At 39.4% G+C, this 24,050-nt stretch overlaps 2 protein-coding genes and 1 long non-coding RNA gene across 3 annotated transcripts in view; 1 reads left to right on the top strand and 2 right to left on the bottom strand.

The window, feature by feature from the left end:
* LOC309508064 (uncharacterized protein) overlaps positions 1-8,212 on the bottom strand; it is a 16,549-nt gene extending 8,337 nt beyond the window's left edge. Inside the window, exons 1-5 of the mRNA XM_082182615.1 lie at positions 7,928-8,212; positions 7,305-7,429; positions 7,147-7,213; positions 6,176-6,329; positions 5,950-6,095 (exon numbers count right to left, since the gene is read on the bottom strand). Of these exons, the coding sequence (XP_082038741.1) occupies positions 5,950-6,095; positions 6,176-6,329; positions 7,147-7,213; positions 7,305-7,429; positions 7,928-8,059 (624 nt within the window). The 5' untranslated portion in view covers positions 8,060-8,212. The remainder of the gene's footprint in view (positions 1-5,949; positions 6,096-6,175; positions 6,330-7,146; positions 7,214-7,304; positions 7,430-7,927) is intronic.
* Positions 4,206-24,050, top strand: LOC309508137. The gene is made up of 2 exons (XR_014209410.1): positions 4,206-4,375; positions 22,949-24,050. It is a non-coding gene; the product is annotated as an uncharacterized lncRNA (long non-coding RNA).
* LOC309508073 (uncharacterized protein) lies at positions 11,429-13,090 on the bottom strand. Its single transcript, XM_082182624.1, has 2 exons — positions 12,212-13,090; positions 11,429-11,949 (listed from the first exon to the last, which is right to left on the bottom strand). Exon 1 carries the CDS (start codon positions 13,025-13,027, stop codon positions 12,248-12,250), a length of 780 nt encoding a protein of 259 aa, XP_082038750.1. The 5' UTR covers positions 13,028-13,090; the 3' UTR covers positions 11,429-11,949; positions 12,212-12,247.

The raw sequence follows: 24,050 nt of genomic DNA, 5'->3' as shown, positions 1-24,050 counted from the left end.
AAATAATTTTTTTCTTTTGTCCTCTATTAGGGGTGGGCGATCGAGATATTTTTTAAACACGATATGGATTTTGACATATCGTATATCGATATATTGTTTATATTTAATTCTGATTTCGCCACTTTGCTTGTTTGCCTTCTCTGTGCTGTGTGTGCTCGCCCCCGCCTCCTTGCTTTTGTTCCCCCTCCCTTCGCGTGTTGTCTCATCATTCAACATCATGTAGGCGTGTTGCGTGTGGCAAGCGCGCTCAGCCTCATAGTGTAACCCCTCATTTACCCCTCATTTACACCGCACACGTCTGCAGCGCATTACGGCTGCGACACGGCTACCGGAGCTGATCGCGCCCATTCTAGTCAATATGGCAAGCCAAGAGGCTCAGAAATACGCCATAGATTAATCGCGTTTAAAGCCAAACGGCGTAAAATACGGCGTTTTAAACCGTATTGGACGCCGTAAAATACGCCGTTGTAATTACAAACGCCGTAAAAGACGCGCGAAATACGTCAATGACGCCGTATTTGACGGCGTTTTAGTGTCCATGGAAAGCGCCGCTTTTTACGCCGTTCATCTCGCCATATGACGCCGTAAAAAACGCCGTTTTGGTTGCACAGAGCGCGCGCTATTTTACGGCGTTTTGCTTATAGTATAATAAGACACGCCCGCTGATTTCCACAGCCAGTAAGTTTGAACTGTTCTCTCCCAATCAATGATGAACTGAGTCAGACCAGACGAATTCAGCACGGATCATTTAATCCAATTCTTATGATCATATATGAGGAGTTATTAAACAAGGAAAAGAATCCAGGTCGTATTGGCTTAACTCGGCACATTTCCATCTAAGTGCTGAATAACACAAAATATTATAACCCATAGAATGCCCTATGAATTTGTGTTTTAAATAGGCCTATTTGAAAAAAATAAGACGAATGTATTTTTTGCTATTTCTAAAAAATGTGGCAGGTTTGTTGGTATGTCTATAAGCTATCTCCTTCCAGAATTAAATAGTATTCCGATTTTTGTAGGCTAATTAAATTCGTGTTTTATTCATATTACATTGATTATATATTCATTAAATAGCATTATTACATTTCGTTATATCCAATATATTTTTGTAAAATGAAGATTCAAATATTTTGCCCTTTCGATCGTCCAGTTCATAGTGAAATAAACGACTTGGGGGAAAAAGTCAACCGTTTGTGGGTATAGAAGTTCAGTGAGTAAAGCCGTTTTTAAAATACGAATTTTGAAATAATTTCCGTCATTTTAAAAGATAAAACATAAGGTGCAAGGGGAGCAAACTCAGCAAATGACAATAAATAAATAAATAAAAATAACATAGCCTAGTTATTTCTTTCCCACATTTGAGTCATTATTCTTAAAAGAAATGTAAATTATGCTTGCAACAATAGCTGTAGGTTAATTGGCCTGGATGAGTGTGATTGGCCTAATATTGTGTCCCAGACCGGCATTAAATAATTCGTGAATATTTGTAAAAATTCGTGGCTTGAAAGAGTTGGAAAATTGACAGTTCTGTTGATGTTTTGCCCAGGCAGGGTTAGTAAAGTAAAACTAAAACTATTAAAAACATTTAAATGCTAATCGAAATAAACCTGAAATAAAGGAAAATATAACTATTAGCCTAGTTGAAAAACTTAAACTAAACGGAAATGAGAATTATAATTTTTTTATCAACAAACTGGATTCATTTCGGCCGTATCCGGCGACTCAAAACGGGGGTTGGAGGTAACGGAACAAACTAAAAAATGACACTGCCTACTGCAGGGGCGGCGCCAGAGAATTTTTAACGCATGTGCTGAGGGGGTGCTAGATCATTGACAGGGGGAGCAGCGCAAAACTTGGCCACTAAATATTTAATATTCAATTATTTTAATGATCACAATTAAAGTTGTATTAAATTGAACAAGCGCAACATTCAGCATTCAGCACAATCAAATAGGCTATTCAAAAAGATGTAGGCTATTATTAATAATAATGTTATATCAACATAACATCTCGTTATTTCGACATAATATGTGTGCGTGCAACAAGCAAGATGTGCGTTTGTAAATCCGGTGACGTGTGCATTGATTTTTATTAATAAACTAGTGTTTCTGACTGTCTGCTGCAAACATGAAGTTGACGATCGCCATAAGTGAACGCACCTAGAGAGAAATGCACATAACGGATTACATAATCAGAGAGTAGGCCTAGCCTTTTTTTATTTTATTTTTTTATTATTTAGTTTAAAGACATTTCAAGCTTTGTGTATTTTATGTATTTCTCTGTGTGAGGCATACACTGAGTTTCGTTAAGTGTTAGGATGAGATGCGCTCCAGTTAACGTGCAATGCAAGAAACCGCGCGGGCGCCTCCATGATTATATTGTCCGCAATTGGTTGATGAAAAATTTATTAAAATTAAGATACAATTTATACAAAACGAAATTCACTTTAAAGAAAGGTTTTCTACAAAACAAAACTTAATGAAGTGGTCAAAATCATGTCTGAACCTCTCCATGTCTCATATTGCGCATCCTATCTTACTCGTGCTGTTCACTTTTCATAAATCAGCATAAATGGAAAAAATAACATATATTTATATATAATATTTTAACAAATATGAAACTAAATGCGCTTATTTAATGGCTACAACAGTACAGTAGGCCTACAGACTCTCTATTTGTACAAATTGCTGCACATTCATTTAATACTGAATTTTGCACACACAAGTTGAAAGGCATTTGTTCAAATCAAGTTCACGGATAATTGTGCGTGCATTTATTAATCATTATGATACTAAAATCATAACAATGTGGGCTATGCTATGTAAAAAAAAAAAAAATCAGATGAGCCCAGAACGCAATTACACGTTAAGTATTTTCCCCCCATAGAAAACCATTATAAGAACGCTTAATGTGGCTTATTGCAGATTAGAATGTCCCCTTATTATGTCGAAATAACGAGATATTATGTCGATACTACTGCTGTGTCCACCATGGTCTCCACATTCTTGATCAGCGGAAACGATTTTTGCTTGTTTGGGATCTGACTGGCCAGCGTATTTGAAAAAGTTAAGCAAACTTTGCTGTCTTTTTGACATTTTTTCCCCTGAGTGAAACGATCGAGGCTAACAGCAATCTCAACTAGCACAACAAGCGCGCAAGTCATGTGTCACCCATGTTCACATGTTCCGGCTCAAATTAAGCCCTGTGTGACACCCTTTTAAAATGTGAAAATCCTATTCATTTTGCTTTATTGATTTGAATGTTCTTTAATATTTTCTTTCATTTCAGTTTATTATTTAGCTTGGATTATTTTAATACATAAAATTAATAATTCCTTGGGAGCATACGAATTGGATTACCACAAATGATCCGTGCTGAATTCGTCTGGTCTGACTCAGTTCATCATTGATTGGGAGAGAACAGTTCAAACTTACTGGCTGTGGAAATCAGCGGGCGTGTCTCATTATACTATAAGCAGAACGCCGTAAAATAGCGCGCGCTCTGTGCAACCAAAACGGCGTTTTTTACGGCGTCATATGGCGAGATGAACGGCGTAAAAAGCGGCGCTTTCCATGCACACTAAAACGCCGTCAAATACGGCGTCATTGACGTATTTCGCGCGTCTTTTACGGCGTTTGTAATTACAACGGCGTATTTTACGGCGTCCAATACGGTTTAAAACGCCGTATTTTACGCCGTTTGGCTTTAAACGCGATTAATCTATGGCGTATTTCTGAGCCTCTTGGCTTGCCATAAGTCAATGCTTGTGTTTACACCGGCCGCGACGCGGCGCGTTTCAGAAGCTTCCCAGAAGCGGCTCTCCGCGCCGCTTCGCTAAATATAGGCGCCTAGTCTATTTTTGACGGACGCGCGTCCAAGTCGCACCGGGAATACAAAATAAAAGTCAAAAAACATTGTCAAATTCAAAATAAACACTCTGTGCAAACTCCCAAACGTATTACACACCAATATCCTTGGTAGAAACCATAGACTGTATGGTAGAAACTCAAAAATCAAGAAAAACCACGTCGGACAGGCAAATCACGTGGTCTCGCGCATCCAGTCGCTCCGCTTCTGAAATGCTCCTGGTGTGAGTTGGCACCGCGTGGAGGACGGAATAAAACCTTGTCGCAGACGTAATGCACCGCACATGTGTGCAGTGTAAATGAGGGGTTAGAGACGCCGGCGCGACCACAACATCGCCTAACCCCTCATTTACACTGCACACATCTGCGGCGCATTACGGCTGCGACACGGCTACCGGAGCTGATCGCGCCCATTCTAGTCAATGCTTGTGTTTACACCGGCCGCGACGCGGCGCGTTTCAGAAGCTTCCCAGAAACGGCTCTCCGCGCCGCTTCGCTAAATATAGGCGCCTAGTCTATTTTTGACGGACGCGCGTCCAAGTCGCACCGGAAATACAAAATAAAAGTAAAAAAACACTGTCAATTTCAAAATTAACACCATGTGCAGACTCTCGATTGTATTGCACACCAATATATCCTTGGTAGAAAGCATAGACTGTAAGGTAGAAACCCCCAAAATCAAGAAAAATCACGTCGGACAGGCAAATCACGTGGTCTCGCGCATCCAGTCGCTCCGCTTCCATATGCTCCTGGTGTGAGTTGGCACCGCGTCGAGGACGGAATAAAACCTTGTCGCAGACGTAACGCACCGCACACGTGTGCAGTGTAAATGAGGGGTAACATCAAATGGCAAACGTAATGCAAGCGGAACGAAACTGCTCGTTATTGTGTGGTTGAAGGACCGTTTATCAGTTTGGACCAGTGCAGCGCGAGCCGATCTTGATCATGCGACACTGTTACTACACAGCGCTAATAAGAGATCCAGTATAGAAAGCATTTGAATTCGCCACAGAAGTAATAGCTAACATCGCTGCGAGATCTAGTGAGAAACATTCACATTTCTCCGTTATTAACGGATCAAACAGTGCTGACGTGGAAACCAGGAAGAAACATTGTGCCATGAATGAACTATCCAGTGTCCACAGATCTGCAACATTCACCATGGATTTACTGTAGTAACACTAACTGTCTGCAACCATGGAAGTTTGGCAGGAATAGTACGCTATAATGCCTTCAAGCAACATTACGTCGGTTTTATTTTGACATTATGAATACAATTGCTGCCCTCAAATGTTAATCTGAACTAAAATAAACCTTTGTTTATAACTACTACAATATTACATTTCATTTTTTCCAAGGAGCTGTTTTGTTTTATATGCTCCTAAGAAGAGTCAATTATAGCTCCAGAATTGCTCAAAGTAAAAAAAAAATCATACTTTATGATGTTAGTTTTAATTAAAAAAAAGAATTAAAAAAATTAAATCAAGGAAATTGTCTCTGGCATTTCTTTCTTTTTGCTGTATAGAAAACGTACCGAACCGTGACACAAGTGTATCGTATCGAACCGAACCGTGAATTTTGTGAACCGTTACACCCCTAATGGAGATACTTCGGTTTTAAGGCGTCGGACGAACAGCAGACAGAATGGTCTACTGCCGTGAATGCCGAAAGTTGGTGCCAACCAAACCTTCTAGCAAAAGAGTTACACAAACTTGTTTTTTGGCTATTTGTTGATGGCTACAACAGAGTTAATGCAAAGATGAGCTTGAGTTGAGTTGTTTTATTTTTGAATGAAAAGAAGGCAATATGTATTATTTCTTCTTTTATTTTACAGTTAAATTTATTATTTTTGTTTACAGGGATTTTTTGTTTTAAATGTCGCAGAAGCACTTTGTTCCTACATGAACTGCCTACCTCTTTGCACTTCAATAAAAAAGACGTTGTGGCATTTGGCATATTTGTTTTTTTCAGTAGTTTTTGGGGGGTTATTTTTCCTGTAAAGATATCGAGATATATATCGTATATCGAGATATATTTTTTTGCTCCATATCGCCCAGCCCTATCCTCTATTGGTATTCACCTGCAGTCCACTCTCTGTGCTTTGGAAGAGCAGAGTGATGCTCCCATAATCCGAGTGTTCACCACAGCGCACCTGATTTTCCTTCACACATGTGCTGTTCACCGGAGGGTAGTACAGAGACCGGAGTGTGGTTGCATTCACAGCACCTTAAAACAAACCACAGCATAAAGGTGTTTATGAGCCATTGACTCACTGGGAGGAAGAAGTAGTGCATACTTGTACTTACTTCCAATATGCTTATGTGTGTTGAGGAAGACTTCTGGTTCCAGATCCAACCCAAGAGCCATCAGTCGGAGCACTCGGAGAGAGAGATCCTTACAGCGCAGGAAAAATGATACATGGACATCTCGAAAATCATCTACTCCTTCTGAAGGCCAATTCTGAGCACATGGAGAATGACCATGGATGCATCTGAAAATCGCATACTCCCCTACTATATAGTATAGTAAAAAACAGTATGTGACAAGAGTAGCATGTCCGAATTCACAGTACTCATAAAAGAGTAAGCAAAAGGTATCCGGATGACCCACTTCGTCTGGCGAGATTCTGAAGTGTGCATACGATGGACACTTTACTATCCCATGAGGCCACAGGAGAGGATTAGTGAATGGCAGTGATGCTGGTAGGTCACATGACAATAGTACGTTCGGATTACATTCAACAACACACATACTATATAGAACGTACTTTTTTAGCGGTTGCAAAGTAAAGGTGCGTCCCAAATCGTGTACTTATGCACTATTCAATGGTGCAAGTTGTGTGTTCACAATGAAATCTCCTTAAAGAAGAAGTACACTTTAAATACCCAGATGATGCACTTAATTAACCAAAAAAATGATGTGCGGAATGTTGGACACTTCATGCACTCAACTGTAACTGTCACAGCTTTAGTTATGTAGCGAAGGGGAAGAGGGGACTCCGCTGCTGAACGACAAAACCTTAAATGCATACACTACACGGCTGAATACGTAGTGTATAGTGCATCATTTGGGATACAACTTAAGTACTTAAATAAGTGCCTATAAGAGAGTATGTGATTTCGGACATAGCCCACTTCTAAAGAAATCCAAGATTTTGTTGCACTTTTGATAAAAAGTATAATTATAACCCATAAATGTGCACTATTGTCAACGTCATGCTATTGTTAAATCTTTGAGAGACAGAGAGGAGAAGAGATAAGAAGAAATGGGTATTTACGTTATCCCCACTCAAAGATGTTATATTATACGCCTCCTTCAGATCACCGGGACGGCTAGGATTCAGACTGTGAAATGACAGGATTTAGAACCGTTAAAATGTTTGTCCATCATTCGTGAGTTTTACAGTAATGCTTCTGAATGTAGAGAATGACGTGCCTTTCAGTTTCTAATGAAACCCAGCCATGGTTCACATTACATGAGAAACTTCCCCTGCTGAAAGGCTTCTTCATGTCTTCTGGCAAATAGAAGAACTTCTTTGAAACATGCATGACTTTTTCCACCTAAAACAGTGAACAGAGAAATAGAGAAATAATCCGCTACAAACAACAATAGAACTGGGTATACACTGCGATTTTGAGCCGGTTTCTGAGTCGTACGACTCTTTTTTTATTTTTTATTCGAGACTAATTTCAGCTGCGTTGTTTGTCAGGGGGGAACTCTCTCCTCTCCCCCTCCTTCCTTCTCTCTGAACGCGAGCGTTAAAAACAACAACCGTGAAACCGAAAGTAAAAGCGAGCACGCATTCGAAATCGATAAAAATGCGTTAAAAATCCTCCCTGCAAAAAACGCGCGTATTTCACACGTATAGTGTGAACAGTCAATTCGCAGCTCGACGATCGGAAAGTAGGCCTATATTTTGAGCACATAGATTGTGAGCTTTGGCTCGCACAACGAGAGTTGGCATTTGACAAAAACATTGCTGAAATCGCAGTGCATGCCTGGCTTTAATAAACAAAGTTACTTTTTTGCAAAAATTAATAAATAAAAATTTCACAAACCTCTTGCTGATTTATGCCCGTGTTTTTCAGATAAACAAATCCCACCTCGATAAAAGCCTTTTTCAATTCTTGAATTAAGTTTTCCAAGTTAGGATTTGCCAAATCCAAGATAGGTATCTCCATACTTTCCATTGAGAAAACACTTGTTATAAAACAAAATAACAACTTATTTTGAAATTCTTTCGGAAATCAAGAAAATAAGCCAAAGATCTCCAATAATATCTATCTGCAGATTCGCAGTTTTACCCTAACGTTAGCAGTTTTGTGTCGTCTGTGTCGCTCATGAATGATTCGTTCATTTTGAACGAATCTTTAATATGACTCGCGACTACCGAGTTGTCTCAGAGAGTGATTCGTTCATTTTGTGTTGACCGCGCATGCGCGCAACATCCTGTAGGTTCTGTACATGAAACAGAAATGATTACTTCGAGTCTTCGGGTTCGGCCAGGTCCGAGTCTTTCGTTCTTTCTGTCAGTCCCATAGAGACTATGGGTGCTTCTCAATTCTTATTTGTGCATCCTCGTTTCCTTTCCTTGCTTCCTTTCCTCGCGTCTCAGCTCCACCCCCTGTAGGATGCGAGGGAAGGCTTTTTTTATTTATTTATTTTTTATTATTTTTTTATAGAAAATATCAAGATTTACAAGCAAACATGGCTGCATAAAATCCGTTTCTTCAGAATAGTATACAGAGAAGATATAGCCAGAGGGAGCAGCTCTTAATACAAACAGGAAATATATATGTAGTCTTAGTAAAAAAAAATAAGGATGATTTATAAAAGGAAAAAGAAACATACAAATAAACAAATTTAAATAGAAAAATAGTAAGAAATTATAACATAACATAAGGGGAGAATTCAGTCATTGTTCAGCTATTAACCTCAGTTGGGAAGCGTTTTAGGGTATCATATATTTTTTGTGCTTTGGGATCTTTCAGAGTTTTTAAGGATTTCATATACAGTTTAAATTCATTTAAAAAAAAAAAAAATGGGAGATGATTTCACAATTCTACATTTGTGAATGAAGAATTTAGCTAGACATACAATTGTATTAGTATAGAGCTCATCATCCTTGCTTTGCAATATCAATCCAAATGTTATGTCGTCACTGGAGATAGAGGTTGGGAATGAAGACATCTGTTGCTTAACCCATTTATATATATCACACCAAAATGTCTGTATCACATTACATGAGAAAAACACATGATCCGTAGTTTCGACATCATTTTCACAGAATGAACATGTATTATCATCTATACCAAAGCGAAGTCTCAATAATTCTTTAGAGGGGTAAATGTTGTTCATTACTTTGAAGTGTGTTTCTTTCACTTTAGGAGGTATAGGGAGTGTTAGATACATTGTTCTTAGTTTAATGATTGAATCTTTATCACATTTTTGTAGGATGTTATTTTATTTTGCCTTTTAGGGTAAAGATAATCAATAAAACAATTTCTAATAAAGTGGTTAGTGCATTTTTTATCCAGAACAAAGATCCCTTGAATTGATAGTGGGGCCAATTGTGGTTATATCAGATAATATGCCAAAATGTTTCTTGTTAGAAGAACAAATCCTTGGGGTAGAGCTTTATGTAATTTAGCAAAGTCTGATTTTAAGGGTTTGAAATTATGTTTGATGCAAAATTGTTCATAATTTTAAAAATGTCCGTTGGTATCCATTAAGTCGGCTATGGACCATATGCTTCTCCCATACCAATCCTCAAAGAAATTCTAATCCTCCAATTTTCTTGAATAAGGTCTTTGGAATACAACACCAAAAGGAGTTGCTGTGTTTGATCCAAGATTTTAACCAATTAATTTTTAAGGTTCCATTAAGGCAGTCAAAATCAATAACTTTAGATAACAATAACAATAACGCTAGATTAGCTTAGCATAATGAATGGAATCCTTTGTTGCCAGCTAGCATGTCCTGAGTAAAAGTGATATAAAAAATAAAAAAAACCCACCTAATTACTTCTTGTGGCCTGCGTATTCACAACAAGTACAAATAGCGATGCAGATTAACACTAGGCGATTTCCTATGCAGATTTTGACTTGGGACTATATTAGGGGGAAGCACAGGCGAAGAGATATCACGCCCAAGTAGCAGTGCTTCGCCTGTGCTTCCCCCTAATATAGTCCTTAAAATATAAGTCAATATCTGCCTAGGAAATCACCTAGTGTTAATCTGCATCGCTATTTGTACTTGTTGTGAATACGCAGGCCACAAGAAGTAATTAGGTAGGGTTTTTTTTATTTTTTTATATCACTTTTACTCAGGACATGCTAGCTGCCAACAAAGGATTCCATTCATTATGCTAAGCTAAGCTCACGCCGACCCTGTCAAACTAAAACAATGCATGCACTGAGACAAAAATGCATTTGCCCACCTATCTAAATGTGGGAAAGAAGGTGAATAAGCCCTATTTAAAAAAATGGTGGAGTGTTCCTTTAATGTTAGACCTGAGGCTTTTGAGAATTTTTCCATTTTGGCAATAGTTGTTGAAATTTGGAATCTATCTTTTACGAATATTGTTGTGTCATCCGCTAGTTGGCTGATTATTATTTCTGTGCCAAGTACATTGTTTTTTAATATCATTACAGTTTTTAATATAGATTGCTAGCATTTCTGTGGCTAAGATGAACAGGTATGGTGAGATGGGGCAACCTTGAGGAATACCCACATTAATCTTGAAGCTTGGGGTGGTCCCACTAGGTAATAGGACACAGCTACTAAGATCTCGATATAATCCACCAACCCATTCTCTAAATTTGATTCCAAATCCAAAGTGTTCGAGCACCGAAAGAATAAATGGATGCTCCACGGAGTCAAATGCTTTACAGAAGTCTAGAAAGAGAAGGAAACCATCATTCTCAATTTGGCTTCTATACTCAATGATGTTGTCCATTACCAATCTTATATTATTATGGATTGATCTTCCTTTTAAGAACCCTGACTGTGTATCTGCAATAAGATCTGAAATCCCTGTTTGAAAACGAGAAGCAAAGATGTAAGTTAGGAGTTTGTAGTCTGAATTTCTGAGTGTAATGGGTCTTCTGTTATCTATAAATCTGGGATCTTTCCCAGGTTTTGGAATTGAGATGATAACTCCATGTCTCATTGTTGGTGGAAGCACACGTTTCAAATATTTCGGTAAAGACTTGTAGCAGCAGGTCTCTTAAATCTACCCAAAAATGTCTGTAAAAGTCACCTGTGAGACCGTCGGATCCGGGGGCTTTGTTAAGAGAGAGACGACCAATTACTTCGTCAAGTTCTGTAATTGTTATGATTATCACATGTTTGTTTGAGGCCATCCTCTATTTTTGGAATATGTTTTCTGACAGTCCACGCTAGAAAATTTTGAGCTATAGAGCTGGCTATAGAATTTCCAGATTTCTGAAGAGATCAATTTTTCATCTGTAACTTCATTATTATCACACATCAGGGATCTGATGCTATTTTTTTCCTGTCTTCTTTTTCCAAGACCACAGAAATACACTGAGTTTGCAATTAACCAGTGATCAATTCTGAATTTATAATTGTGGCTTGAGCTAAACCACGAGTATTTAAATATTTCTGGATTTAAGTGTCTCCAAGCATCAACCAAATTTAGTTTTTCGCAAAACTTCATGAATATGGTGTTTGGGTGACTTACAGAGTATCTGCAAGGATATTTATAAAAAAATTCATCATGAACTAGGTTTAGGTCGCCACCAATGATGATGTTATCAGTTGAGTGTGTTAATTTGAGATTGTCTAAATGTAAACCAATTTGTCCAAGTAGGTTTCGGTTTTCTCTACTGATGTTATATCCATAAATGTTGACTAAGATGAATTTCAGACCATCTATGTTTATGATAAGAATCAGCCAGTGACCAAATTCATCTGCCATATGGGACACAATATGACCTTTGAAGTTATTTAGGAGGATGGCGACACCTGCTGACCTTGAAGTGCCATGGCTAAAGTAAGCTTCATCTCCCCATTGTTTAGACCAAAATATAACATCATCAACCTTAGAATGTGTTTCCTGCAAAAAAATTTATTTATGACTTCTTCCCTTTACAAAATAAGAAAATAATTTTTCTCTTTGTCATGTCTCTTAAACCCCTTGCATTAACAGAAATTAGAGAAATGTTACTCTTTAAACTGAACAGAACAAAGACAAATTAATAAACAATCAACAACAATGGATTGCTGAACTTACTTAAAACAACAGTAGAAGTTTCCTATCAGGAATATATACGGTAATAGTAGCAAAACCCCGAGAATACGTTTTCATTCAAACTCACTTGTTTTCGGGATTCAAAAACCCTGGATAGTTGTGTCTATGGTGAGACTCTTTGTCCATTAATGAAAGCATGGGGGCCCCAGAACACTGTCTTTAGTTCTGCCTTCCTTGCTTGTTCAACTTTCGGCCACACAGCCCTCCGTGTCTCTCTGTCTTCCTTGGTGAGGTCTTCTGCGAAGCGGATGTTGAGAACCTTGCAGACGGGGTGAAGTTTGGTGATCCGCCAGAGTTCGTCCCTGAAGTGGCGCCCTGTGAACTGCATGATGATGTGACGAGGGCAGTTGGGGTTACTCGGCCCCAGTCGGTGCACCGAATCCAGAATGAAATCCATCTTCTCCCTCCAGTGTGGCACAATCTTTCCGATGATATCAGAGATGATTTGTCGTGTGTTTTCGTCTTTTCCCTCCTGTAAGACATTTACTTGCAGGTTCCATCTTCTTTTATAACGCTCCAACTCTACAGCTCTTTTTTCCACTTCTGCTGCTCTTTTCCCCAGATCTGTGTTCTCCTCTTTAAGTTGTTTCACCTCGACGTGCAGTTTTTGGCACTGTTCTTTACATTCTTTGATTTCGGCAGAGTTAAACTCTACCGCTTTCGCGATGTTGGCTATGGTCAGCGTGTTCTGCTTTAGCTCCGCTTTGAAGTCCTGCATCATGTTTTGAAGAGTGCCGATAGCAGCCAGGATCGCAGCGTTAGAGGCATCTTCAGCATGGGCTCCAGCAGTCACGACGTCATCTGGTTTTGACTTTTTCTGTGGTGCTGATGGTTTGGAAGGAGATGCTAAGGTGTTTTTGGTTCCTCTGGTGTTAGTTTCCATCCTTTCTGGACCACCATAGCCGTGTTCTTGGAGAGCCTTCAATTTAGCATTAGCTTTTGTGTTAGCCATGTTATGGTCTGCAATATCGTACTCCAGGAGGTGCTCAGGGTCACTCACACGTTTCTGAATTATTATGATAAGTTCCCTACGGTTTTACATCTGATATTTCAGGGTTTTGTTGAGTTAAAAGTTAATTCCGTTGATTTTCAAGGCTTTGCTACTCTGAACTATTCACAATGCGTCTGCTATCTCCGCCATCTTGAGCGCCCTCGCATCCTCGTTTTCTTTCCTAGCTTCCTTTCCTCGTGTCTCAGCTCCACCCCCTGTAGGATGCGAGGGAAGGCTGCAAGGAAAAGAAGCAAGGATGGAGGAATCGAAGGAAAGCTTATTTATACTAGGTTGACCATACGTCCTGTTTAACCAGGACATATCTGGCCAGGATTTCGAGATCGCCCAAAATGCCCGGGATTCGGCTTTTGCTTTCTACAGTCACCATTCATTATGTTTACATTATTACATTATTTGATACTGACACGTACGTGCCAGCTTTGCAGGTCATGCATTCTGCTTCACACGGATTCCGATCGAGACGAAAACACAGGAATTTTCTTAGCAATGCTAGAACGCACATCAACCGATCACTTGTTTAGCGTTCATGTAAACATTACATTTAGATTCACCAATCGGAATTAATTCAGTCCTACTGAATCAAAAGGTGTGCATGTAAACAAAAAGAATGGCGACGAGAAAGCAAAAGCCGTATCCCGGATTTTGGGCGATCTCGAAATCCCGGCCGGACATGTCCTGGAATATGGTCACCCTAATTTATACATTGGAATACTTGATCACTCGAGCTTCACTCCACAGCGTCATCAACTGCGCTCAAAGGATCTGCCCTTATGTTGTTAAAGTTTGGTTATTTAAGAAATTCATAATAAATAATAATAAAGCAAGATGTCCTGTTGAAATATGTGAGATGTGTGGTTTGTATAAACTGCAAAGGTAAAGAATAAATTAAAATGATTGTGACCGATGTGATGGGGGAGGAGAATTTATACGTGCGTCACGTTTTAGTCGCTAAAACTCTTCCGCAAAGGATACACCTGTGTATCCTCACTCATGACTCCTCAGGAAGCCTCCTCACTCCTCGATCCTCGCGGTGTAATTAGAGAATTGAGATGTCCTTCAAGATGGCTGAGCTCGATCGGTTTCCGGGTCATAGGATGGAGGACGGAGGAGAGAGGAGACGAGCATAGACAGTATATAAACTGGACACAGCGAGCCCATTGGATTCAATGGAGACAAGTGAAGTCAATTAGAAGCTCTCACTTCCTGATGGCTGAACGTACTGCGCAGACTCAAACTGAGCTTGACGACGTAGATGTGACGTGAGCAACCTGTCTGTCTACTAGAAGCTGTGCCAAGAGAAATCGGAATAATTCCCTTCCGAAACTTGCAGAGACGGAGAGCGTGAGTAGGAGGTGTCCATGAGCTAGGAGCAGGAGCAACTTTTGCTAAGTATTCTGATTATTTACTTTGTCATTTTGCCTCCACGTCCCCCCGATTGCCCGCGAGGTTCTCCTCCTGTCCATACGGTAATTTCTCTACTGTGCGACAGAGAGTCGCGTGGTTATGATGCAATGGTTAGCCCATTTTTACAAAAATTGCTTCTACGGGGCCATAACGTAAGATACAAGGTAATGGAGCCTTTTATACATTTTCGTGTTTCTTTAGAAATAAATAATGGACAAATGGAGTCTTTAAACGCCTCAGATGTAAAGTTATTCGCTGTCAAAGTGACGCCAAAATGAATGGGAGTCAATGGAATGCTAACAGCAGGTGATGGTCCGCTAACCAATGGCGGCGCCCGGGGAAGCTTCAATATTTTATGAAACCCTGCCCCCCTGGAGACGAGGAGGGATATTGAGAAGCACCCTATGCTGTCAGTACCGGAAAGACAAATGATTAGTTCATCTCTCGAGTCTTTGGGTTCGGCCGGGTCGGGTCCGAGTCTTATGTTCTTCCTGTCAGTCCCATAGAGATGCTGTCACTACCGGAAAGACAATGATTAGTTCATCTTTCGAGTCTTTTTTGGCTCTGAGTCCTTCGTTCTTTTGTCACGTGACCGCTGGTATCTCGCTACAAAATTTGTACATTAGATTCGTATTATTGACTGCGTCTGAATGTATATTGTTTTATATATAGGAATGAACATAATTCCTATATACTATGTTTAGTGTATATTATCTGAAAAAAAAAAGTTCCATCTTGTTATTGTCCTTGTCCGTCTCTTTTTTTATTGTTAAATATTTCTTGTGCATCTGTGGTGTGATTTTATTATTATTATTATTATCCGGACCGGTAGGTAGCCTACTCCAGTGCATTCAAATGCATAGCCTATGGGGCTGTCACACGGCCCGAATCAGACACACTGACGAGTCGACTGAACTTAACGTAACGTCTCGAAGTTTGAACCCGAAGACACGAGAGGCGGGGAACAGACGTGATAAATTTGAAGTTGCAAAAGAAATAACGTCTTGGATCAGGAGGTGAGGTGAACTAACAGACTGCATTAGCCTGAACTTAAGACCCAATTAATTAAACATTTCGGTTTCTTTTAATTTGGCTTTGGCTGCAAGTTTATTTTTATTTTTCAAATGTAATCAACATTTTCGTAAGTAGTACTAGATGTGTTGGGCTTGGGCTATTTAACATTACATTACATTACATTCTGCTGAAATGAACGAAATGACTCGAAAAAAGATTCGTTCATTTTGCTGAACGAGATTCAAAGATCCGAGTCAGTAAAATGATCCGAACTTCCGCGTATGCGCAGTTTCAACACAGCAGTTTTGCCCGCGCATGCGCAGTTTCAACACAGCAGTTTTGCCCGCGCATGCGCAGTTTTGCCCTTGCATGCACTGTCACGTTTCATTTTTAAATCTTAGCGACTGTTCTGTCCTAAAACGATCTATTGGTTATTGTTATTCCTGCTGTTATTTTTCGCTACTGCTGTTGCTCGCAGTCCTTCAGCCTCCTTTTCTGAAATAAAACAATGCTTGTGTCATGAACACTTTAATCTTTTACGTTTTTCCTCCAAAAACGAACAGCCTATAATAAACACTTTATTTTTCAAAGCCTGAAAGGCTATAACAAATAAACTTTCGAATAGACATCCAAAGGGTAATTATTAGTCTAAAGTCAAGATAACTCAAATTTTTTAAGTTATTTAATTCTGCCTGGGGTTAAATGCGTAAACTTGAACACAAATAAAACTTAATTTCAAACAGGCTGAAAGTGTGAGCATATTATTAATTTGCTGGAGACATAAACAAGAATACAATTTAATTTACATTTACCATAGGCTTTTGGATTGTCGCAAAAAAATAAAAAGAATCTGTGTCCAACAAATGTTTATGATACTTGCATGTTTTGTCCATCAAGATAATTTTAATTTTGAAACCTACCGTAAAACTTCAAATAATAGCCGAGTCCCAAATAGTCGCCTGTCTCTTTTACACGCCTGGTGTGGCTACAGGTTTGGAGAAATAAAGGCCGGTCTCAAATAGAGGCCTGGTCTGTTTTTTAGTTTCGGCATGTATTTAATCTTCTAAAACCCGTCAGTTCGTCTGTTTAAGCCAGTTCTATGGAGCAGATTGCGCACGCAAGAGAGTCCTGCGCATCTGGGCGGGCGGGCGGCGATATTTTTTTCCCAGGATGGTAGGGGAAGACTCATTAATATTTATTAGGGAAGTCATCCCTGATTGGTCTGATGACCTACCCCTAGAGCCCTAACCCCACCCCTAAACCTACCCGTCACTGGGGGTCTTATGACCTCCCTAACCCCGCCCCTAAACCTACCCGTCACTGGGGTTAAGACCAATCAGGGATGACTTCCCTAATGAATATTCATGAGTCTTCCCCTACCATCCTTGGAAAAAAAATTTCGCGGGCGGGAGCTGTTAGCGCAAGCAAGGCACTGGCAGGCAGAGGCCGGATAGGGAAGTGGAGGAGAGCGACGAGGAGGAGGAATTCGCCAATGAACTTGTAGTTGAGGATCGCGGTGATGATGATAGTGATGAATAGGGTCCTTTATCACATGATTGCAGTTGTTTTACAGGGTAGCCTTCATTCTTTCTTGTAAATGTCTTTCGGGCAACTAGTTCATAGGCTCGATGGATATTACCGGTAACGTATTGTTCAGCCCATGGCCAGGCCCGGATTAAGAGGACTTTGGGCCCTGGGGCTATAGCAACACCAAGGGCCCCCTTTCATCTGATTGCCACGCCAGTCTTCTACCGCAATAAATATTTTTTTATTGTTATTAATCAATGTATTTAATGTTTTTCTTTATCATTACTTATTATTATTTTTGCACACTAAATAGTCCGGGCTATTTAACACATTAACCCTCTACTGCACAGATTTTGATGGAACATCATGATCAAAATTACTCCACATAATTTCTTGGTTCATTTTGGGAACATTTTATTGATAAAACATTTGTACCCCATGTAGTGCATTTACTCCAGATATGAACTCAAAAGCATAAAGGTTGCCAAAATCAGCAAAAACATTACTCATACTTCAGTCATACTTCCTCAATAAGTACTTAACCATGAATAATTTAAAGGGATAGTTCAATAACATCACCCTCATGTTGTTCAAAACCTGTATGAACTTATTTCTTCTGCTGAACACAAAAGAAGATATTTTATATATTGTTAGTAACCAGACAGTTGACGGCACCCCATTGACTTCCATAGTAGGGAAAATATATATTAAGTCAATGACTACCGTAAACTGTCTGGTTACTAACACTATATAAAATATCTTCTTTTGTGTGAGAAGAAATAAATTCATACAGGTTTTGAACAACATGAGGGTGAGTAAATGACAGAATTTTCATTTTTGGGTGAACTTTTTACATTTGAATACTTTTTAAAGGTTTACAACCTTTTACATAGGGTCTTACAGTTAAATAGTCTTTTTTCTAGCTTTAGCAGAGCAGAAATCCTTAATGATATCATTAAAATCCATGGTTCTAACAATGTCACATTCCAGGGACATGCGTGTTAGATGGCTTAGTCTTTCTTGTGCCATTGTTGACCGCAATCGAGATTTAATGAAAGATAATTTTGAGAAGGAGCGCTCTCCTGACGCATTCGTGACTGGTAAGGTGAGATATATTCTCAAGGCTATGTCCACATTTGGAAAAACATTTTGAAGGTCCCTTGCTCTTATTTCTTGCAGCAATTCCCTGGCTGAAACTGTCTTTTCTTTTTTGCAAAATGCTTTAAAATGTACAAACTCATCAGCAAAATCTTCTTGCAAGTCTGTATTGTACTTCTGTTGTAATTTAACACAAGAAGAACGAAGTTCTTGATCAGAAAGAGTATGAATATTATTCAGGAAAGTGAAAAAGTTAGTGATCTCTTTGTATGATTCACTTCTTCTGTCAAGCTCGGCTATAAGACGGTCATTTATCACATAAAAAACATCTGCAATAAACTTCTGTCTACCAGACATCTGCAAGTCCAGATGAGGTTTGTCTGGTTCATCTGCATGTTTTTTACGTGTTCGCTTCCTTTGGGAGTCACTTTTGTAGGCCTGTGAAATAGTAGGTGACACTCCTTTCGCAGCGGTTTCAAAACTATCAAACTGGCCCCTCAATTCTGCAACAAAGTCCCTTAAAGATGCAACTAAATCCACAGCTTTGGAGAGATCAAGGTCAATGTTTTGTAGGACTGTACTAGTTGCATCAAAACGTTGAAGTACGCAGTTCCAGTATTTGCAAAGAAGAGCGGTTTCCAATTTGTCCATTTGCTTTGAGAGCACTCTAGCTTCGTTACGCGTGGATAAATTCTGATTGTCGTCCTCAGACAAGTCAATGAGAGACCGCTGAATATTTGAATAGTTGTAGCACAGTACTTTAGTTGCTGAGGCATGCGCAGACCAGCTGGTGTCTGACAAGGACTTTAAACTCTCAATTCGCCTGTTCTCATTTGCTTCGAGACCACTGGTAATCACCTGCCATCGCGAGGATGATCGGGAGCAGAAATTAAACAGTGTCTGCACAAATGTAAAAAACTCATTTGTTTCAAAGCAGCAATTCACTGTGTTTATTCCCACTAAATTAAGTGTGTGTGCTGCGCAAGGCACCCATTCTGCCAGTGGATTTACCTCCCGAATGCGTGACTGTACACCCTTATAAGCCCCCGACATATTGCTTGCATTGTCGTAACACTGTCCTCGACAATTGTTTATGTCAATTCCCAGCTCATTCAGTACAGTCATCACAGAGTTAAAAAGTGATTCCCCTGTGTGGCTTGTAATAGGAAGAAATTCAAGAAAGCGCTCCTCTATATTTCCCTCTGGAGAAAGGTATCGCGCTATGAAAGTGAGTTGATCGATATGGGCAATGTCTGGTGTGGAATCCACGCTTATAGAAAAGTACTTGGCTAATTTTATTTTGTTGACGATCTCTGATAAAACTTTTTCTCCCATTAATTTGACAATTTCTTCACATATTGTACTTGACAGATAGGACGGCTTTCCTCTCCCAGCATTTCCAAAACGAGCTATGTATTCCCGCAGAAATGGATCGAATTGAGCAATGAGTTCAAGTATTCCCATATAATTACCGTTATTGGTGGAATTGAAAGTCTCGGTATCGCCCCTGAACGATAGACCACGCTCAGACAAAAATTTTACTGTAGCTACAACCCTTTTCAGCACATCCTCCCAGTACTGACGCTCCAATTTGAACTGATCCCTAAGGCCCGCATCTATCTGCCCCTTTTCAGATGTCCTTGTCACCCAGGTTACCATGCACTCTCTGTGATGGTCAGAGTTCTCATGATCAGGAATGCGACTGTGTGCGTGTTTCCAGTCACTGTATACAGATGTTCCGGAAAATGATGAAATGCCTCCAAACAATTTGCAAACAAAACAAAACACAGATCCTTTGATTGGAGAGTACAGAAGCCAGTCACGTGGAACAGACTCACCATTCGCAAGTTTTCGGCTCAGAAGTGTCTTTGAAAACGCCCGTTTTTGGTGTTTGTATTGTTTTTCGGAAGCAGAAAAATCACAGCCGCGATTTTGACATGGCACTGGTCCTTTTTCGATCCAATAATTTTGGCCTTGTATGTTAATGTCAGCAGGCCAACATCCCGGATCAGTACTGTAGATGTCATTTTTCCCTGCATTCTGATCCGATATGATGTCTGGTGGTGGTGATGATGGCCCCAATATTTCATCGTGCACCAGGCTATTTCTCTCATTTTTATCTAAAGGGACAAAGTAAGCATTAATAAAACATTTGCTTTCTAAAGCCCTATTCAGGTGGTAATTGTTTCTCATGTGGATATCTGTAAAAAAAATATTAATACATTTACACTGCATTTACAATTACATAAATGCTATAATTATTTTATTTAATATTCAAATATAAAATTATTTCTATTTTTTTATTTTAAGGGTACTTTAATTATGAAACTAAAACTAACAGTAGGTGGCGGCAAGTCACTGTCTTAATAAGCGAGTCATTCATTCAACCGATTTGTTCAAACGGCTGTTTGATTCAACGACGACGCAAACGAGGAGTCAATGAATCATTAAATGAACCCATTCGTTCAAAACGCGGATCATTCAGTAACGAATCACCACTATCAGTTTCAGAGATTGTTTCTGCTGTGGTTTCATTTTGGAATTTTCATCAGCGAAATTACGATAAACCAAAACGTAACTCTCAATGTTAACTTATTGGTCAACTCATTTATTATTGCATAACATATATATCACATTAGCAATTGTGCTGATATTTGGGGAAAACTGCGCTTTTACTTGTGTGATATATTTATTTTATATTATGTAATATTAAAATAAGACTGTGGCGAGCAGCCCGTGGGAGAGCGGCACGAGGCCGGTGGCGTGATTACTCTGATTAGCGAGACGGGTGCGTCACGCAGGTCTCGCTCATCAGAGTAATCACGCCACCGGCCTCGTGCCGCTCTCCCACGGCCCTCGTCCTGCTCGCTACAAAGACAAAAACTCATCGAGGCAAAAATGCCCATGTACCTTGTATATTGGACCTTGATGTTGATGACAGTAATTCGGCCGGGGATTTTTACGCAGGAGGGGGAGGGTGGTGGGAGAAAAAACACTGACATTCTGGATTCAGACTGCAATAAAATCACCGACTATATAGCCCCTATAAATATTGAAAATACCTTACGACTCCACGAGAAACAATTACCATCCAAATAGTGCTTAACTCATTAATTTACTTCAGCTGCTTGCTTACCTTCTTCGACGTATAAAACACGCTGATTTTCCTTTTTTGTGCACCACTATCACTTTTTTTCATCATTTTTGAACAGCAAGCGAGCAATTTATAGGCCTAACGTTACCCATGTTCTAATCTACACGAAGCATAACGAAAAGAGGCGTTTCACAACGTCATGGCGCAAATTGTAGAGTTAATTTGATTGGGCGGTGAATTATATCAGTCAGGCACATTTTCCAATAACTTCTTGTAATTTTATTATTCACAAATCAACCACCTATGACTTGACAATCTCATTTCCTCCAGCCAATCACGGGCCCCCAAATCCAGCGGGCCCTGGGGCTTCAGCCCCACCTAGCCCTTATGTTAATCCGGCCCTGCCCATGGCTGTCACATCGTTTCGTTTTTTTATGCTGCCAATAATCTAAAGGCGGTCGCACACCGTAGGCTACGAGAAGCGCAGCGCCGCGTCGCATCTACAGGGCTGCCAACTCTCACGCATTGAGCTTGAGACTCACGCAATTGACACTTTTCACACGCTCTCACGCCACACATCCATTTTCTCACGCACAGAAAAATTGCGGAGCAAAGAGGTAACCTACTTTTAATATTAAACTAATTCTCAGCTCTTAGATTTCGTCAATTTTATTTCGAAATTCAGACAAAAATACGTTTGGCGCTTATAAATGTGACGTGACAGATCGCTGAGCGCCTCAGTCCAAGTGCACGTGAACCGATCATCTGTTACTTTTTTATTTAAAGATGCGAAAGTATACATAATATCGACCAATGTTTTTCAACCACGGAAAAAGGTCAATATAACAGCAGGAGAAAACTTATGTCACATAATGTTACATTTACCTCAGGAAAGCCATTTAATGACCATAGCATGTTAACTGAATAGAAAAAATAGCTAGAGAGGAGATTTTGCTGAGCAGTGAGCACTATATTACATATTTATTATATTTTTACTTATGTCATTAAATAATTGTTATTATAACAAAAACTGCATTATATTTAATTTAATTTGTTATTTTTAACCTTTAATAATACCAGCAGATTGGGCCCTCTATGTTTACAGCATTAGGTGAGATTATTTTTTTAATAAAATTTAAAATAAATATGTATCCAAATTAGTCAATATTGAATCAAAATCGGAATCAAATCACAAGAATGGAATTGAAATCTTGAAATTTCTGTCAAGCAATAATAAAAACTGTATCCTACCAGTCATTGTAGGCTACAATGTAAACATTGTAACATGTTGTCACTATAAACTTCATAAAATTCTATTTAGTTACCAAATGTTTTGACAATCACAATTACATACATACTGATTTCTGTAAATGAATGTAAAACAGAATGTATATTGAAGCACAGGGTGAAGTCAGTATATACAGTATATACGACGATTTGAGACAATGTAGGCTACACTCAGAGAATGTGTTCGAATTTTAAAGACGTGGCGCTGCGCTTCTCGTCTGGTGTGCGACCCCTTTTAGACATACAGAAATATAGTAGGCTAATTCTGACATTAACTGATTTGTTAAACACAAACACAGATATGGTAACCTCCTACTGTCATGCTCATCTCAACACTAAATTGAAGGCCAAGGCCTGTCTCAGATAAGAGACAGAGCGCAACGCGTCATAATCTGAAGACCACGCCCACCAAGGGGGAAAACAAACCAACTGTCTCCATTAACTTTGCATTGCGAGAGGCTGCCTCCTTGTCATTTCTTGCTTCTAAGAAAAGACAGAATAATGCCTAAAAGCTGCTATGTGACAAGGTGTACAGCAAACAAGCTAAGAAACCCAGAAATAAGTTTTCATAAGCTGTCGACCCCAAAAAACGAGCATTTGAGGACATAAAAGTGGATACAGGCTGGAACGAATGGGTAAATTGTGGGATCCTTACACTCAGTATGCACTAAAAATACACTACGTGTGCAATAAGTTAAACATTTGGTCACTGGTGAGCCAAATATCCAAATGTCAGTTTTATATATTATATTTCTGTAAGATAAACTATCCTGTGTTGCCGATTACGGTCTCCTCCAGCGGACGTACGTTAGTTCTCAGAGTAATGAGACACGTGACGCTCTGTCTCAACTGCCTGTATCCACTTTTATGTCCTAAACACTCGTTTTTTGGGGTCGAGAGCTAATAAAAACTTATTTCTGGGTTTTTTAGCCTCTTTGCTGTACACCTTGTCACACAGCAGTTTTTAGGCATTTTTCTGTCTTTTGTTAGAAGCAAGAAATGACAAGGAGGCAGCCTCTCGCAATGCAAAGTCAATGGAGACAGTTGGTTTGTTTTCCCCCTGGGTGTGGGCGTGGCCTAAATACGCTCTGTCTCTATAGTCACGTAGTGTTTCTTTACAAAGTGACATCGCCTACTACTGGCCTGACAGCAGAATACAGCGCTTTCAGTCGTTTTAGCGGATCCGTGCGCACGGGGATCATTTTGACAATGTTGTTGCGCATATGCAAAACTTTTCCATCTGTAAGTATCATTGTTGTGTAAACGTACCCTTAGAGATGTTGTTGCTATCTGACATGAGTACATTTCACAAATCCTGTCAAGAATATGTCTGGATTATATTTTACCCCAAAATAAAAAGACAAATACAAAATTGTATTTTACTTAAAGTAGATTGAGCTTATTTTTTAATTAAGCACCTCCACCTATTTAAAGAAACTTCATTACCTTAATGGGGGAAGAAAAGTTTTT

The sequence above is a fragment of the Leuciscus leuciscus genome (assembly GCF_965113295.1).
Source record: "Leuciscus leuciscus genome assembly, chromosome: 10".
Lineage (NCBI taxonomy): Eukaryota > Metazoa > Chordata > Actinopteri > Cypriniformes > Leuciscidae > Leuciscus > Leuciscus leuciscus.
This window is presented reverse-complemented; position numbering and strand designations above follow the sequence as displayed.